At 55.2% G+C, this 17,932-nt stretch overlaps 1 protein-coding gene across 1 annotated transcript in view; it reads right to left on the bottom strand.

The window, feature by feature from the left end:
- Positions 1-6: 6 nt before the first annotated feature.
- EEPD1 (endonuclease/exonuclease/phosphatase family domain containing 1) overlaps positions 7-17,932 on the bottom strand; it is an 88,794-nt gene continuing 70,868 nt past the window's right edge. The window contains exons 4-8 of the mRNA XM_006912063.3: positions 12,171-12,281; positions 8,743-8,877; positions 6,533-6,671; positions 1,895-2,089; positions 7-225 (exon numbers count right to left, since the gene is read on the bottom strand). Of these exons, the coding sequence (XP_006912125.1) occupies positions 26-225; positions 1,895-2,089; positions 6,533-6,671; positions 8,743-8,877; positions 12,171-12,281 (780 nt within the window). The 3' untranslated portion in view covers positions 7-25. The remainder of the gene's footprint in view (positions 226-1,894; positions 2,090-6,532; positions 6,672-8,742; positions 8,878-12,170; positions 12,282-17,932) is intronic.

The following is a 17,932-nucleotide window of genomic DNA, read 5'->3' as shown; positions in this document are numbered from 1 at the left end:
GAGCGCTGCGGGGCCCCGGGGGCCGTCACCGCTCGTGCTTGACGCCGGCGTCCCCCCGCTCCACGGCCACCCCGCCGCCGCTCCGAGGGCCGTCCCTCTTGGCGCAGTCCTTCTCCGCGTAAAACTCGGCCAGCACGGGGCAGTGCTCCGACGCCACCCCGCCCCAGGACCAGTTATCTGGAATCCAGGGGTTCGTGAGGCCTTCCCGCACCACGGCGCAGTGACCTGAAGGGAAGGGAGAGGAGACCCAGAAATCAGGGCGGGGGGCTGGGCGGGGCCCACGCCGCGCATGGCCGGGCGGGGTGCCCGGACCCCACGCCTCAGCGGCCTGGCTTGCCGTGCCCGTGCGATGGGTCGGCCAAGCTGATCCCCTGGGCAGGTGAGGGTTTACCATTTGGGCACCGCAACCACCCGGTGCAGGCTGTGCCCCGCTTCACACACCCGTCGGCCTCTGGCTGACCTCCTTGCTAGCCGCCCCCTCACCTGACCAGCCAGAGGAAGCATCTGACACAGGGACACAAGCCTCACAAACATGTCCAAGGCGAAGGTCCTAGTTTACAAAGCAATGACAATAAGGGTGGTGGTCATGGGGGTGTGGGGGATAAGGTCCAGGAAAAGGGTAAAAAAGGGAAAATTATAGAGGTGTATGAGAAAGTAATGGTGTTTAAAACAATAAAGATTTAGAAATATACGAAGCGGGAAGTACATCTGGAAAACAACGAGATAGTTACAAAGCCAGCACAGGGCACTTAGAAAGCGCTGCTGTGGCCACGTCCGTCAGTGCAAGTGCAGAGGCCTGGCTCTGGCTGGAGCTGTGGCCTGCCCAGGGGACAGTTCCCGGCTCTGGGACCTCTCCCTGCACTCACTTCTCCCACGGAACAGCCCGGGGCAGGTGGAGTGATTTGTAACTTCCTTCCGGCCCTGCATCCTCAGGCTCGCAGGCTGTCTTGCTGAGAAGCTGCCTTTGCCCACCCCTCCTGGTGGCCTGGGCAGGCTGACAGCCTCAGTCTGGCCTGCCATGCACTTCTCCCATCGGGATCTCGCCTAGTTTCATGATTGTCACCCCCCGAGACCACGTCCTTCATCCTTCGGATCCTCCCACGGCACAGTCCACAGGAAACCAGTGTCCGGGACTGGAAATCCTAGCCCTGCGGCCCTCAGGCCTGGCCGCATGTGAGTCCCACAGCGGGCCCCCAGAGCTGGCGCCTTTAAATGTGGAAATGTCTCGCAGGGTGTAACATGCAGCCGTTGGTGTTTACCAAACCCCAAACGGGACTGGGAACCACTGTTCTTGCCTTTCGGCGAAACGCCCTACTGTTACCTCCATATTTGTTTTCTGACCCCAAACAGTAATCTCAGCAGGTTACTGGGATTTTTTGCGGGGGAGGGGCTGCTTTTCAGCAGTGAGGTTACCCATGACACACACCCTGGTCCCTGTGGGGTCCTGTCTGAAGTATTTCTCCCACCCTACAGTGACACTATGTGACATGTCTGCTCACCTGCAACGCTGCTCCTTAGAGCATTGTCGCGTGTCGGTAAACCTCAGGCCACGACAGAGCATCTCAACGTGACGGCTCGAGGAACGCGTGCTGAATGACCACGTGTCCTAATACCAGGGGGCGTCATCACCTTACTGCGAATACGGTCTCTGCCGGCCCATAACCGGGTCTGCCCGGGACACGCTTGGTGTCCCCTTGCTGCAGACCGGTGGATGCCTTGTAATTATTTGTCACACCCACCTTCATTCTGAAAAGTGGCTCGGTCTGAATGATGTTTACACAGGATAACCCCGTAAATGACCGCAGGGGACGTACGCTGACTCCCGACTCCCACATGACCCCCACAACCCGGAACCGTCAGTCCAGACAGGGAAAACCAGTGGTTTCCGCTTTACCTGTGAAAACCTTCTTTAAGCTTTTACTGATCCACACGTTGTCCAGAGACTTAGAGCCTTGTGGGTTCTTGGTGCTGATGTTGGTGAAGGTATGGGCGGGAATCAGGGGATGGAATTTTTCTTTCCTCAGGATGTCGTGGTCACTGCTGTCTGGCCCCTGGCCAAAATCCCCTAAAACAATCACGTCTTTTTCTCCTGGAAGCAGAAGAAAGGAAGTCAGGGAGGGAGGAAGCGCTGGGAAGCACGGCCAGCGCCGACCACAGCCCGTTTAAGGGGCTCGTGTGTCTCCGATGTGACTCCCCAGAGTGAGAGCTGCAGCACGGTTACCATCCTTCCGATTTTTCCCGATTCCTGTACGAAAGCCCCCAAACCTTTAAGAGTAGGTCAGTAACATGTTTGGAAGTGAAGGGTGGTGTGATGCTCATAGCACCCGTTCCCGCTCACGAAGGCCTAGGAGTCTTGTCCCGAAATGGAACAAAAGCTCAGCAAACCCTTATTGAGCACAGAAGAAAGACCGTGAAAAGACACAGGAAGGAGGCGGCCATCTACAAGCCCAGGAGAGAGGCCGCAGAGGAAGCCGACTGTGCTGACACCTTGATCTTGGACTCCAGGCCCCAGAACTGTGAGGCAACACATTTCTGTTGTGTAAGCCACCCACTCTGGCATTTTGTTATGGCAGCTCTAGCTGACTAATACAGGGCCAACGTGGAAAGCTTTTCTCTTTAAAGTATTTTCAACATTTCCCCCATGGTCCGATTTACACTGGAGTAAGCGGGATCGTTATGGAAGGGCAGCGGACCCCAGCCAGGCTCTAACGAATTCCCATTGACTGCCTGGCCACAACTTTGCATCGTGAGGTTCCCCTCAGGGAGTCATGTGATCACAGGGAGCAGTGTCTCTGTTGTACTTTGCAAAGGAAGCTTTAAGGAAAGCAGGTCATAAACCGGAGCCGGATGTAGCTGAGACTCGGCAAATCTTTTTCCTTGATATGACATCTTTCGGTAATAATGGCCAGAGGGGACGTGATCTAAAGTGAAATGACAGAAGCCACCAGCAGAGAGCGCTCGTGCACTGCAGAGGACCCTCCTCTGGGGGTGTGATGGGATGGACAGCTTTCCTGCAGGCCACTGTGTGGCCAACAGATGTTCCCCTTGCACTAGGTGGGAACAGCCTTGGCACCCAAAGCAGAATGAGCCTAAGTTGTCCATTGTCTGCCTGGCCACAACTTTGCATCGTGAGGTTCCCCTCAGGGAGTCATGTGATCACAGGGAGCAGTGTCTCTGTTGTACTTTGCAAAGGAAGCTTTAAGGAAAGCAGGTCATAAACCGGAGCCGGATGTAGCTGAGACTCGGCAAATCTTTTTCCTTGATATGACATCTTTCGGTAATAATGGCCAGAGGGGACGTGATCTAAAGTGAAATGACAGAAGCCACCAGCAGAGAGCGCTCGTGCACTGCAGAGGACCCTCCTCTGGGGGTGTGATGGGATGGACAGCTTTCCTGCAGGCCACTGTGCGGCCAACAGATGTTCCCCTTGCACTAGGTGGGAACAACCTTGGCACCCAAAGCAGAATGAGCCTAAGCTGTCTTAAGAAATCACTGCCAACCCCCGACACGAAAGCTGCCTTGACAATAATATTAACAACTCCTACCTGGCCAGTGTGAAGGACCATCCACTGAGCCTTCACCGTGTGCCAGGCCCTCTCTGCAGGTAAGTATGAAGCTGAGGCCCTGAGAGGTTGACCGGCCCACGCAAAGTCACTGAGCCGGGGGTCAAGTCCAGGGCTCTTCACATAGAGCTATGATGGAAGAGCCACGAGGACATGGTGGCTTTTGTCACGGATTCCCAGGTGCCTGGACCAGTGCCCACTGCAGAGTGGACACTCAGCAAACACGTGTGGACTAACGAGTTAATGAGGCACGAGAGAAACAGAACTCAAGCACAGCTTATTCTTAAAGGGAGAGGAAGATGCTATATTTATTGACCAGCAAGGAAAACCGAAAGTTATAAAAGACAGAGACAGAATTTTCCCTAGAATAAGAGAGATTTTCTGGGGTGTAGACCTGAAGAGGTTTGGGCTGGAAAAGACAATTCTGAAACCGGGAGAGATGCTGGTTGTCCTGGGTCAATACATCCAGCTCTGTATAACCTTTCAGGAATAAAAATAGCAGCTCTCTTATCTTTTATTTATGAAAATAAATAGCTCTCTTTTCGAAGAGGCACATCCAGGATTCTTACAACTCAGCTGCTTTCGGTCAAATCGGTGTTGGCGATGCAGTTTCTGTCTCCGAGAATCTCAGGCGTGCGGAGGCCTGGCTCCCCCCAGACGGCCTCCCCCAAGGCTGGGCTCCTTTCTCGTCCCGTTAGTCCCCGGAAGTAAAGGGAGAATGCTCGGGCTGACTTCCTAGAGAGTCCCTCGATTGATAAAATGTCAGGGACAACAGCAGGAGCCGGTCCCCACGGAGGGATGGCCCTGTGCAGAAGTCAGACTTTACCGTGTGCCTCATTTCGCTCTTGCAGAGCAGGCCCCCTGGGGTCTGAGAGAAGAAAGTGCCACCAGAGAGGACTAGCACGCCACCCGCTGACGTCACCCCGGACGCATGTTCCAGACAAAGGCAGAAAGGCCCAGAGTTTGCTAATCACATCGGTTCTGTTCGCTCTGACAGAAGCCCGTGGAGTAAAGGCTTAGGCTTTGTTTCAGCTGATCCGCCTACGCCAGTCCGTTTGCCCTGCTGCACCGCGGGCAGGCCGGGCGCTTCCTGGATCCTGGGGTCTGCTGTGTCAACAGTTAACAGCGAAGATACTGGTTCCAAGCAGGGGGACGCAGGCGACACGAGTCACTGTCCACACCTGGACGTGTCAAGGCAGGGCTAAGCTATGGGTCAAGAGCCCTTTGGTGACTGGGGACACTAACCTGCCCAGGTTTCCTGGTGAAAACCTGACCCCTCCCTGGATATCAGAGAAAATCAGCGAGTGCCTAAGGTTAGAGAATTTATGGGCTGGCACCTTCCCCTTCTGCTTCCATGTAAGGAAAAGAAAAAGCTCGAGATCGAGAACAATGGAAACGGTCGCCGATCTTAAGAGCTATCGAGTCATCCTTTTTAACAGGCTAGAGACTAACAGGAGGTGAACCACTTCCCACATAGCTGCTCCTCTTTCAGCTGAGAGACTCATAACTCAAGTAGAATGCTGGTCACAGCGCATCTTGGTTCAAGCATAAGTTGCGGATCGACGCTCACAGCAGTCAAAAGATGAAAACAAGCCAAGTGTCCATCGACCGAGGAAAGAAGCAAAACGTGGTTCACGCACATATACACACAACGGGATAGTATCTGGCCCGAAAAAGAAGGAGATTCTGGTACGCGCTACAGCACAGAGCAAACCTGAAGACATCGGGCTAAGCGAAATCAGCCCAACACGGGACAGATACGGCAGGATCCCACTTACATCAGATCCCCGGGGGCAGTCGGATTCGAGGAGACAGGAAGTAGAAGGGGGGCTGCCGGGAGCTGAGGGGCGGGGGGCAGGGGAGCTAGTGTCTGAGACGGTTCAGGGTTTCAGCTTGGGAAGATGAGGACATGCTGGAGACATACGGCAGGGATGGTTGTGGTTAAATGTAAGACTGTGGTTTGACCAATTTTTCGAGCTGAATCTTCACCAATCACCCATTGTGAGGGGCCAGTTTATCGAGGCAAAGGCTTAGAAAGCTACAGAATATTGGTCAAAACTCCAAAGTATGGCTGAGAATTCCAGGCTGTAAGCCCTCACCCAGAGCAGGTCGTCAGTGCTCCGAGAAGCAGAACCAAACTGAAGACACCCCGTCCTCACGGCCGTGCCGACTTCCCTTCTGCTAGGCCAGCCACGGAGAGAAAGCCTTCCTTCCACGCTGTCGTGGGCAGGGCCTGGGACACAGAGAGCCTCCCTTCCTTCCGGAGCTCTGCCCTTTTTGGTAAAGTCCTCTTAATTTCTCTGATATTTTTTGAGTCATCTCACGTCCTCCGAGCACCTACTACGTACCTGGTACTTCCACAGACGGTTACCCAGCCCCAGGCACCCCTGTGAGGCTGGCACTGTCAGCGCCCCATCAGGTGGGGCTTGAAGTGGTGTATCGTTTGACATCCTAGAGCTGCTGAAGGAGCCAAGAACAGAAGCCAGCCCTTCTGGGGGCTCCGGGCTCTTCAGCACCATCTGCACCCCGCCAGGGGGAAAAACCCCACTTCTTGCTAATCAGCATGTCCCATTCCCCTCGTCACCAATGGTCTCCCTTCCATAAGAAGAGCACGTGCAAATCTGCAGGTGGCACCACAGAGGCAGCCAAGCCCAGGATGAGCTGTCCTGGGGCAGGGTGTCACTGATTATTATTTTTTTTCCCCCTAATCCTCTTCATCAAAGAAGAGCCACAAGATGATACTGTGGAATGCGCATTCTCCGCTCACAGAGACAAAGATGTCAGCAGGCACAGGGGCGGCCGGGCTCCAGAAGGTGCAGGGGCGTGACCATCTCCTGCACCCTCACTATGCGTTGATGTTGACAGAACAGCCAGCCGAAGGGACCAGAGAGACGCCTGGAAGAGGCCGCCCTCCCCTCCCCTGCAGGAGCGGGGCTGCTGGCCCGATACGGGGAAAGACAATGTCCTACCTTTCAGGGTTTCCTGTAAGGTCTGTGCGAAGCTGGCCAGACGGTGGCTGTCACCGTGATTCTTGCTTGGGTTCTCACCCCCAGGGAGGCTCAGGGTTGCGAGGTGCAGGTTCACGAGGGTCAAGTCAGTACTTCCGACCTGGTCCACAAGAGGAAACAAAGCGACAGGGACGGACTTAAGATGCTCCTGTTTCCTAACGGATTAGGACCAATGAAGAGCTTCATGCTCCATGTTGACAAAATAAACACAAACGAGGCCGGCTCCCACCCACCCAGGGGACAATGCACGGTGGGCGGCCGTAAGATTTGTCCCCTTTCTTGTTCTATTAGTCTAAGCCTCCCACATGGCACCCCCACTCCTCCTTATGGCCTGGAAATCTGAGCACATCTGAAAATAACAGGGTTTTTTTTTTTTCCTCCCAAGCAACTGTAAAGGAGGAGGAGGAGGAGGAGGCTCTAGCAGCTGGTTGTCAACAAAGGCCTGGATCCCTCACCTGCAGGGCCAGCATCCCCCTGCGAGGCTGAGGCTGTGGGGATCTGCCTCCTTCCCTGCCCCCCACAACCTATGTGTTCTTTTCTCTGTGGAGACCGCTGGGCCCTCACGTTCACTTTTACCTGATTTCAAACATGTCAAGAACGAGAGCCAGACGGATGCTGGCGGCACAGGCTCTGCCCCAGTCCTGCATCCCCAGGTGGGGGCCGTGGGTGCAGGCGCAGAAACAGGAAGACGGAGTTGGTCCCTGAGCACCCAGCATTGCTCAGCTGCTCGGGGTTTGGCAATCCTGCCTTCTGTTTGTCACGACAACACCCACTAAACACTCTGCTGGGAGGGGAGGGCGTGCAGGGGGAGCTCCCAGGAAGTGGTGGCGGCCAGTTCTGTCTTACAGATGTGACCCCAGCTCACTACCGCCACCACCCAGCCCGCAGAGCCGCAGCCACAGCTCTGACTACAGGCAGAGAAGACGCATCTCTGTCCTGTACCATCTGCCTGGCCGTGGGTGTGACATGAAGAGGCCGAGGGCCTGTCTAGGGGACTGCTTTATTTAGAGGATTTGGGGCATCATTCGTGACACAAGAGCACTTTCTCATTGGCCATTAAAAACAGCCTGCCTTGTAGAGACACTGGCTGGTCCCGACTGTTGCCCTGTGTGGCCAAAGCCAGGACAGCATTTTATATAAAGAGGGGACCCTGTTAGGAGGGTTTAAAGATGACATCTGGGTGGCTTACACATCAGTCACACAAGTGCAAGCCCCAGGTGTGTGTGTGCTCACAGAATCCCAGCAGCTCTGCAGCTACAGGTGTGAGGGACATGAGCTGGGACAGGATCCCAGCCAGAGCCGATGTGGCCCCCACTTAGTGCATCCAGGGCCCAGCCCAGTGCTGGGGTTAGGGCAACTCTCAGGCTCCATGACAGCTCTGGAGCACACAGGTGGGGCAGAGGGGTGTCCCACATGCCTGGCAGGCGGCTGGCTAGGCTCTGTGGCAAGGGACCACTCTTGTCCAACCCCGTGACTTCACAGGGTCGTGCCACAGGGATAAGGCCAATTGATTGCTGACTTGGTGATCTGCTCTGGCCACTGGCCTCTCCTCCCTCCTGCTGCCCAATGTCTGACTGTCTGCTCATGAACCTGACCCTGGGGACAGGCGAGACAATCGGCTCAGTCTGCTCGCTGCTCCCGACTCTGGTGAGACACAGACCCACACGTGGGTGACAGCTCACCTGCAGATGTCAGTTATGGGCTATCCTGGCCCCTCAGCCCAGAGGCCCCTCCTGAACCCCTTCAAACCCAAGTGACCCCTTGAGGGTCCCTCTTCTCCCTGACAAGAGAAGGGTCCTCAATCCTGGTGCCTTCTCGTCCAGCGACTCCCAAACGCCTAGCCTCACTAACCAGGACAGCTGAAGGAGCACTTAACTGTCCGGGGCCCTGTCTCAGAAGTCCTGCAGGGAGCCCCTGGTTTTAAGAACATCTCCCCCAGGTCGCTTCGATGTGTGTCAGTCTGGGAGACAGCCAGATCGATCTCCTTCTCGCCCAGACAGAGCCTGGGTCCCCTCCGATCCCTCTCATTCCTGCCCTGGGCAAGTTCACCAGCCAAGGGGACCCCAGGAGTGAGTAAAACCAGGGCAAACAGGCGAGGCTTCTCTGGCTCACGGCTTAAAAAGGGACTTTTCTTTTTAGAAGTAGACCTTCACGGCGACTTGAATGGGTACCTTGAATCGTGCGAGGTACGGGCTGGGACCTGTGGGCTTCCCATGCCCGTTGCCAGGTGACCTGTCCAGTGAGGCGGCGTCTCTCAGCTCCACCCCGGTGGAGGTGTCCCACAGGAATCCCGAAAACCCAGCCCCCTGCGGGAGAAGATGGGGATTAGTTTGGAAAGGGGTAGGTCTGGGGGCTGGGGAAGAGGAGGAGAGGCCAGGAAGGGATGGGGAGAAGGTCAGGCACCACTCTGGGTCACGAGGTCACAGGCACAGGCGCTGTTTCTGAAACAAAAGCACACCCGAAGCCACGGCCGTGCTTCCTTGTGCGCCCCGCCCCCCCAATTCCCCACATGTTTTGAGTTTTCCACACATCCAGGGGTGTCCGAGTTCTTCTCTTTTTGTGGGTAGGGGGCAGTGGGGGAAGCCCAGACTATGCACAGAGTTATCTTCTTGATCATCACATCCCACGAGGGAGCCACTCCTACTTCCGTCAAGAGCTGCTCAGTGGGGTTAAGCAACTTCTCTAATATCCCACAGCTGGTGAATGGCAAAGCTGAGCTTCAAACATAAGAAGACTCCAAGGAGTGCATTTTCTTACTCGTCAGCTGCTGCTTGCAACAAACAGTACCCACCCGATGAACGCTCAATAAATGTTTGCTGGATGAATGGGGTCAGAGCTAATGGTCTCAGTGGCAGAACTGGTCAAGGCCCCTCGAAGGTGGACAGGGCCCCACGCAGGGGTCTGAGTCCTGGAGCAGGGGCTGTGAGGGCCGGTGAGTGGGCAGACAAGCAGGGCGGTTATCGGCAGGGCCCAGGCCTGGTGCTGAATCCCTGCCATCTCTGGCAGAGGGCCCGCTCTGATCTGCCTGCCCCGAGCTGCTGCCACCAGGGCCTGTGGATGGAGGACAGGGTCCTCCCACACCCCAGCCTAGCCTTGGAGGCTCCGCTGCCCCCGGCGAGATCAGTAGTGTCCCCATTGGGCCCCGGATGCTCATTGTGAAAGGAGGTGACTTTGCATAACCTGAGCAGCTTCCGCTGAGTCCCCAGCCTCGGCTGGGGTCCCCGCCCCACACCCAGAGTGAGTGGCACGTGTGGAGGGGGGGAAGAAAAAACGGGATCATGCTTTACAAGGCCGACATGTCCCCAGGGACAGGGCTAGGCAGGAACTGCAGGGCCCGTCACTCCGCTGTGAGACGAGACGTGTGTGAGCTGCTCCGTTTTTCTAAACCTGTCTCCTCAGGTGTAAAGTGAAGGGACCGTGATTTACCCATCAGCTTCCGAGCCTCAGCCCCCCACCCACCGTTTCCCAGGGTGGTGCCACCGCGACCCTCCCACGGTTCTGCTCAGGTCACCTGCTGCTCACGAACCTCCAGGCTCGCGCTGCCACAGGCAGAGGGGCCCTCCAGGTGGGCACCCTCCTGCCGATGCTACCTGTCACCCCTGCCACGGACGTTCCCAGCAGGACCGGGCCTTGTGGCCTCACCCGACCGTGCATGCTGTTCCTGCCACCACGGTGTCCTGACTGCCCTCCTGGGAGCAGCCCCCCACCTCCAGGGGAGCAGCTGCACCTCATCGCGGGGCAGTGGGAGTGGCCAGGCGTCACAGCCGCAGAGCTAACGAGGTTTGGGCCTGAGCCCCACCTTGCAGCGATGGGGTGGCTTTTGAGCAAATGGTTTCGACTCACTAGATGTCCACACCCCTGGAGGAACGAACAGAAGGTGCCCGGACGCCACTGCAGGCGTTGGAGAGGTGGCAGCTGCCGTGACCGCTTTCTCGTGTTTGTCTAGGCTGGAGATGGAGCACTCTGACTTGCAGATATAATGTTAGACTCAGACTGTGTTTAAAATTTTTTTGGATTACCTGTCCATATTTAAAATCCAGGAAATTTCACATGAAAATCTAGATATTTGCATGTCTTGAGAAACCAGGAGATTTGTCCACAACCTTCCACGGCAGCGGCTGGCTAGACCTGGACCCAGCCACAGCCCGAGCCGGGCACAAGCCCCTATGTGACATAGCCTGGCCTGTGCTCTGTGGGTGAAGCACCCCAACACGTTACCTTCTTCAACCTCCCAGCTGCCCTGTGCTCCCGCTTTACAGATGAGTGGGAGGTTGAAGCGGCTTGAACTTGGGACTCCCGCCAATCACGTGCTATCGTCCAATGGCCGGACGCCCAACCTGGAGCAGGGTTTCCTGTCTTGTCCCCCCAACAGGCTTTGAGTTGCTGGAGGGAGGGGCTCTACCGGGCTCTGTGGGACCCCCGGCTCACAGAGGGTGATGACAGGCAGGGCTGGGTTCTAAGTCTGCTGTCCTCACCTGTGTGTAGCTGGCGTGTGGCCGTGCCTGGCACGTGGTGACCTGTCTAATGATTTGTGACTCTAACGTTTTCGGTCAACGAACCGGGATGATTAAGGACTGTTACATGGACTATGGGAGCCTTGTGAACCTGCATACGTGTAAAGAGCTGTTTAAAAATGCAAGGTGATGCTATGATTTCTATGTGGACCGAGAAGGCAGAGCCACGGGCTACAGTGGTAAAAACTTTACCAGTTTTTGTTCCTAGCCTGTTCATGTCATCAGCTGTCACCTACAGTGACCATCTACACCTCAAAACACAAAACCCAGCGAGATGAGATTTATATCGTAGTTTTAAGCAGCAGCTATAAAGAGGGCTTATTGTCAATAAACGACTGGACACTTTTAATCCAGTGTTCATTTGTAATTTAAGAGCCCAAATCTCAACGTCACTCGTACAAGTGCAATTTGCATGTGTTTGTAAGCATATTTGGCAGACAGGAGATAAAAATATAACATCTGCATTTATAGAAAAATTACGTGGTGACACCGTTTCCAACTCATGATTAAAAAAAGTCTATTTAAAAATCTGAAACTCCACTGATCTGAACACTCCACATGAGCAGAAACTGTCTTTGCATATGTAAGGGTGACAATGTATGTGTACGGCCGCAGGTGTGCCACTAACGGAAGAAAATTCAAAATCAAAATCTGCTGAAAATTGCCCCCCAACATTTCCACGTGCACAGTTTCCGCCACCGAAGGCAAACACTCCCGGTATGAATTCGGTGACTCTGACGTTTTCAGTCAACGAACCGGGCTCTCCTCGAACCTGGCAGAATCGGAGCTGCAGGGAGTGATTGTGAGGATGAAGGGCGGAAGCGCCCCCTCCGCCGCCCCAGTTCCTGTCAAGATCGCTCCCCTCCTAACGCCCCAAACCCGTATTTCCGCGTGGGCAGCAGTCCATTCCCGATCCAAACACGGACCGAGAACCAGGACATCTGGAAATGAATGGTGACGAGGGGCAGAGAGGCAAAGCTGCACGAGGGATGATGGCAAAGGGAAATTTCCAAATGTCCGTGGTTAGGGGAAATGGACGCTTCAATAACGAGGAAAGAAAAGGCAAGCCTGGCCGGCGAGGGTACCTTCTGGAGCGGAGTCGAGGGCGAGTCGGCGACGACGGTCTTCCAGGCTCCCCGGGGCCCCTTCCACTTGCGGATGTTGGGCAGGACTGGCTGGTTTAGCTCCGCACAGAACTGCAAAGACAGCACAGGTGGGTAGGTGCTCCCGCCTGGAGCGGCTCCCACTGGTGGCAGCCGGAGGAGCCGCGTAAGGCGTGCAAGAGACTCGAAGATGCGCCGGGCTGCATCCCGGTGGTCTCCATGGCGACCAAACGCAAGCACCATGAGTCAGAAGACACCCTGTCCACCTGTGACACGTACAAACGCCACCTGGGAACTCTGAGCTCACAGTAAGCAATTCTTTGTAGCGTACTAGCGTTCTAGCACAGATAGTTCAAAATGACTTGTCAGAATCCCTTTTACTCTGCGGATTCAAAGTCCCAGGGGGCCTAGATCAGCATTGAACGCAGAGAAAAACATGGTACATTCCTTAGGGGTGCAAAAACCGACCCCAGCTTCACCCTGAACTGCCATACTGTTCACCTTGGTCTTCTTCAAGAAGGAAGCCCCACCGTCGGCTGGATGGCAATCACGCCCAGGTGCGTGCAAGGTGTGGTACTTCCTCCTGACCCCTGTTCCACCAACAGGGCGTGGGAACTGCAAGGTGGTCCTATCCCCAAGGCAAAGTAAAATGGGGAGTCGAAAATCGACAGACTTCTAAGGGTGTAGACCAGTTCCTCTACCTCATGCCCCAAATACAACCTGCCTCCTGGGGTTGGGTCTTTCGAAGGGTCCCCAGAATCTGGCAGATGTGGGCTCAGTTTTGGGGATGCTCCAACATCTGGTACCGCCTCTTCCTGGGGACGTGCTCTTGTCCCTCTGCTTTCTGCATCTCGAACACGCCCCTCATCTTTGGGTTTCCTGCTGGGTGCGTCACTGTCTCAAAGGCCCCCAAAGCTGGACCTGCAGCTCAGATTTCTCTCAAGTGTTCAGCCGTTATTTCGACCATTGGCCCTAACGTTTGCATCCGAAAGTCTCCACAGAACTGAAAATCCAGCAAGTCCCAAAGGAACGGGCCATTCCTTCCCCGACCCCATCTCAGTTCCTGGCATTTTCGAACTCCCAGCGGCTCCGACTCGCCCCTCTCCTCCCACACCCCATCTCTCACTCAGCCCAGCCCCTCGATTCTGCTGTCACACGTCTCTGGAGTGCCCTCTTTCTGTTCTGCAGTCCCAGCGCTGTGACCTGTCACAGAGCCCATCTCCTCACCTGCACCCGGCAGAGCGTCTCAGACGTCTCTCCGCCTGTCACCCGACCCATACCCAGCGGCTCCGACTCGCCCCTCTCCTCCCACACCCCATCTCTCACTCGGCCCAGCCCCTCGATTCTGCTGTCACACGTCTCTGGAGTGCCCTCTTTCTGTTCTGCAGTCCCAGCGCTGTGACCTGTCACAGAGCCCATCTCCTCACCTGCACCCGGCAGAGCGTCTCAGACGTCTCCCCGCCTGTCACCCGACCCACCCGCATCGAGCCACTGAGTGAGCTGTGAGGGCCACGATGACGCCCTGTGCTTCTCAGACTGTGGTCCCGGGCCCAGCCGCATCGGCATCCCCTGCGAAGCTTGTTAGAACCTCCCTAGCCCCACCGCAGACCTCCTGGACCAGAACTCTGAAGTGATGCCCAGTGACGTGATGCCTGCTGAGGTTTGAGAGCTGCTGCGGCTGCCCCGATCCTCCCCGAGCATCCACCCAGCTTCGGGCAGGGACGTGGGCAGGCGGCCCCCTTCTGGAATGCTCGGCTGTGGAGAGCCGCGCTCACACCCAAGTTCCTGGACGGCTCACCCCCAAAAGCTGAGAGATGCCAGCATCTAACGGCCTGGTCCTCTGCACGCACGGTGCTTACGTGGCAAGAGGGGAGACGAGGCATAAGCGAGTGCCCGGCCAGTCACTTCTGGGGTGACCAGCATTGTGGAGAAAATGAACCTGGGCGAGGGGGACGGGGTGCTGGGGGGTCCGCTTTAGATAGTTCCGCTGCTCGCACGATTAGATGCTTCTGTCTCTTTCCTCAACAGCCCACGCCGGCCATAGCCGAGTCACTTTATAAAGCCCACCCGGCCCAGGGCACAGTGCCCTGTGACACTCCCCAACCACCTGCGGTGAACCAGGGGATTCCCGGGAAGACCTCGGTCCTCGAGTTCCCATGCGACAAACAAAAGTGGGTAAATAACTGCTCCTTGGAGCTAATTATTGAAATAATTGCCTCAGTTTTAAACTGACTTTGAGTTTGCCTACGAAGTGTTGCTCTGGGATTGGGTCGTCAATACTGCCCGGTGCCAGGTGGCTGTGGACAGCCTTGTTCCTCACCAGGGCTTCACCTGGGATGAATCCCCTTGGCCAGCTAGTCCTGGCCAGTAGCCATCCTTGGACCGGCAGTGAAGCACTTTGGAAAATGCAGCTGGAATTTATCAACTAAAACTTTCAGGAACCAGCGAGGAAACGCCCTTCACAGAAGGTCCGATTTCCTGCTGGGGAATCATTTGCTTGCTGAGTGATCATTAGAGCTGAATTCAAGAATCATTGAAAAGGAAAGAAGCTTCCCGCTGCCCACCTGGTGCCTCACTGTCCTCCACGCAGGGGGCCCAGAACTGGCCGCCAGCCGCCTCTCCCAGCAGACACTCGGGGCACAGGGTGGGAGTGGGGATAAGGGAAGGGGGCTCTGTTTTTAAAAAGCCTCCCAGGTGATTAGCCAGCCAGCCAGATCTGAGAGCCCAGCCTCAGGGACTCACCTGCCGTGCTGGGAAGAGCCACCTGCAGGCAGCAGAGACCTCCTCTCCCCTCACCCTCCCAGGACCCTCAGATACCTGAGGACAGGTGAATCTCCCGTTCACGCCCCAATCCCCAGCCCAGCTGAAGCAAGTCCCATCCCAGGCAGGTCGGCAGTGTGAAGAGGTGGCACAGGCTGGCATTGTTTCATGTTTGTCGCTCTCAGAGATGGTCTTTTGAGACTCGAGTCGTCCAGGCAAAGTGTGAGTGGCAGAATCCATGGGAACTTAAACATGCAAATTCTCAGGCCCTACCGGGACCTGCTGAGTCAGAATCTCCAGGGTGGGGCCTGGCAATCTGCATTCTAACAGCCTCTCCAGGTGACTCTGACCCAGAATTTAAAATCGGCGTTACTGGATGAAGACAAGACGGTCTCCTTTTTCTTTGTTTTATATTTAAAAGGCTTTATATTTTAAAACTAAGGATGCAGAATTCCTAAACCCCAAGGGCCACCTGTATTTTGTGCATCTGAAGCCTTGCTCAAGACCCTCCCTCGGCCCACAGAGTAGATGATCCCTCTCTACCCTCTTCTGCAGTATTTCTTATGTCACTGGCGACAATGAATAATTTAAGAGAAAAAGGCGTCGGAGGCTGAAAGCATTCTGTGCCCAAATTTTCACCATCAGCGTCAGGTCCTTCTATTTCTAGGAGTAGAAAAAGAGTTGCCAGCATGTCGACGTAGTGGGTGGACCGTCGGCACTAACGGTTCACCCCGCACACCTAAGGAGAGAGAGCCTTTGAGGTCCTCAGAGTGTGGTCCACGGACCAGCAGCACTGACTTCACCTGGGAGTCTGTGAGAAGTGCACTCTCTCAGGCCCACCTCACGCCTACTGCACTGGGATCTGCATTTTCCCAGGATCCCAGGGTGACTGACCAGGTCTGAGCAGCCTGCTTCAGAGCCTCCCTGTTCTGTATCCATCATCCCCGTCAGCCCCCCAAAGCCCCCAGGAGGCAGACACGCTACCAGTTACTCCTGAGCGAAGAGCAGCAGGGAAAGCTTAAGCCCAGGTTTGAGTTGAGAGTCAAGGTCACACAGCTGGAAGTGTTCGGGGGAGGGTGTGAACTGGGCAGGTGCAGCAGGGCCAGCTCCAAGGGGCGTGGCCAGCCTGCCTGCACCAAACCCGTAGATTCTTTCTCCTAAAACTTTCCAAGGAAAACAGAACATGCACTGGGAGCCCTCAAAGCCCGAACTCTGCCTTAAATGGTTTTATTTAGAACAGTTGGTTCTCAAATTTTCTGCTTCGCCCACACACCAGCAAGAAGAAATACTACTCTCCAGGTCAAAGTGGCTCACCAGGGCGGTCAGCGTGGGAAAGGAAAGGGAAAGGTGTGTGTGTGACTGGAGGCCGGTCTCCCAGGTGACTGATCTGCACACCCTGACGCCCCCCCGTCCCCCACGGCACCCGTGCTAACCCACCCCTGCCACCTTCACAATTCCCCTGGTTCTTGTTTTTAAAACAGCAGATTTGAAGACCCCATCCCTGACCGAACCAGAATCTCTGAGGTTAGGGCCAAGGTGTGTGCTTCTACCAAGTTCCCCAAGCGATTTTAGACTAAAGTGTGAGAAGCTCAGCCAAGGCTGGACAACTGCTGATTTTGAACTCAGCCTTTCTGTTGTTAACACCTGGGTCTGGAAAGACAGCTTTTACTATTTATTCAAAACAAACAAACATCATTTCAGCTCTCCTACCTCACACCTCAAAAGCATCTGACTGTGGCTCTTTGCAGGTCACCCTGGGGCATAACGTGTGGCCACAGCATGGCACACAGCAGGCATGTGACAAGCATCTGTCGAATGAATGAATCAAAGAGATGTCTCTTGGGGATCTCACCTTATGGCTTCTCTCCCCCGGATAAGTCACAAGAACTATCGTGGGCCAGACTTGTTTCTCTCACTCCAGACCAAAAAGGGTTGACATCCTCATTCTTCAGTACCTACCCCACCACCAGCTGGTCAGATGGCAAAACCAAAGCCTCCTACCTTTCAGCCTGGCCACACCGAACCTGGGTCAGGAGTCAGGGAAGTGTCAAACGAGAGAGGGAATACAAGACTCTCATGAACGTTAAGACTCCTTCCTCCCTCTTTCTCTGCGAGTTCCACGGAGAAGCTGACTGCGTTGACAGCACATTGGGGTAACTTTTCCCTCAGACTCGGAGAGGGAATTCCACGCTTCCAAAAACCTGCATCGACTTTTGTTGATGGTCCCTCAGTCTCACCTGAAGATCCCTTGCAAAACTGCCTGGAAGAGGAGCACACTTTTAATACGTAATGTTTGGGTAAATTCAATAATAGTAAGAAAACACACGTGGTCAACAATCTACGACCAGGTTAGCTTCTGAATCCTCTAAGAAATACTCGGAGGGTGGAGGAATGGGAAGGGAAGGAACCTAACATCTATCAAGTGCCAATTATTTGGCAGGCACTTTTCACAGATTAACAGTTAGTCCTACTGACAACCCTGTGCAGCAGGTAATAACACTCCCATTTGACACGTGAGGACACCAGGGCTCAGAAGGGTAACAAGGCAAGGTCGCTCACCACGAGCAAGTGGTCCAGGCAGGATGAAAACCCAGGTTTGGCCAAGTCTAATGCTCAAATGCACTTAGGACAGAAGTCTCAGAAAACACAAGTCAAACGCACATCACTAACCCATGTGACGGTCACTGCACCACGCTCATTAACCACGGGCATTACACATTTCGAGGTCTCTGGAGCTAAAAGCTCTACAGGCACCACACTGCTAAAGTCAGTTTCATCATCAACGTGCCAGGCTGCATGGGTCCTGGGGACACAGCTCTCCCGGGAAAGTCAACACGTTGGACTACAGCCTTCGTCCCGGTGGGGCTGGGGGCTCCTAGCACACAGCCACGCGTCTGCAGATTCGTAAGTCGCCCCCTCTCTAAAAGCCAGGCCCTGCCCATCTGCATCCCTCAAGAGAAGCAGCGAGCTCGTGGCCCTCCATC

The sequence above is a fragment of the Pteropus alecto genome, unplaced genomic scaffold (genome assembly GCF_000325575.1).
Source record: "Pteropus alecto unplaced genomic scaffold, ASM32557v1 scaffold21, whole genome shotgun sequence".
In the NCBI taxonomy this organism is placed as follows: Eukaryota; Metazoa; Chordata; class Mammalia; order Chiroptera; family Pteropodidae; genus Pteropus; species Pteropus alecto.
This window is presented reverse-complemented; position numbering and strand designations above follow the sequence as displayed.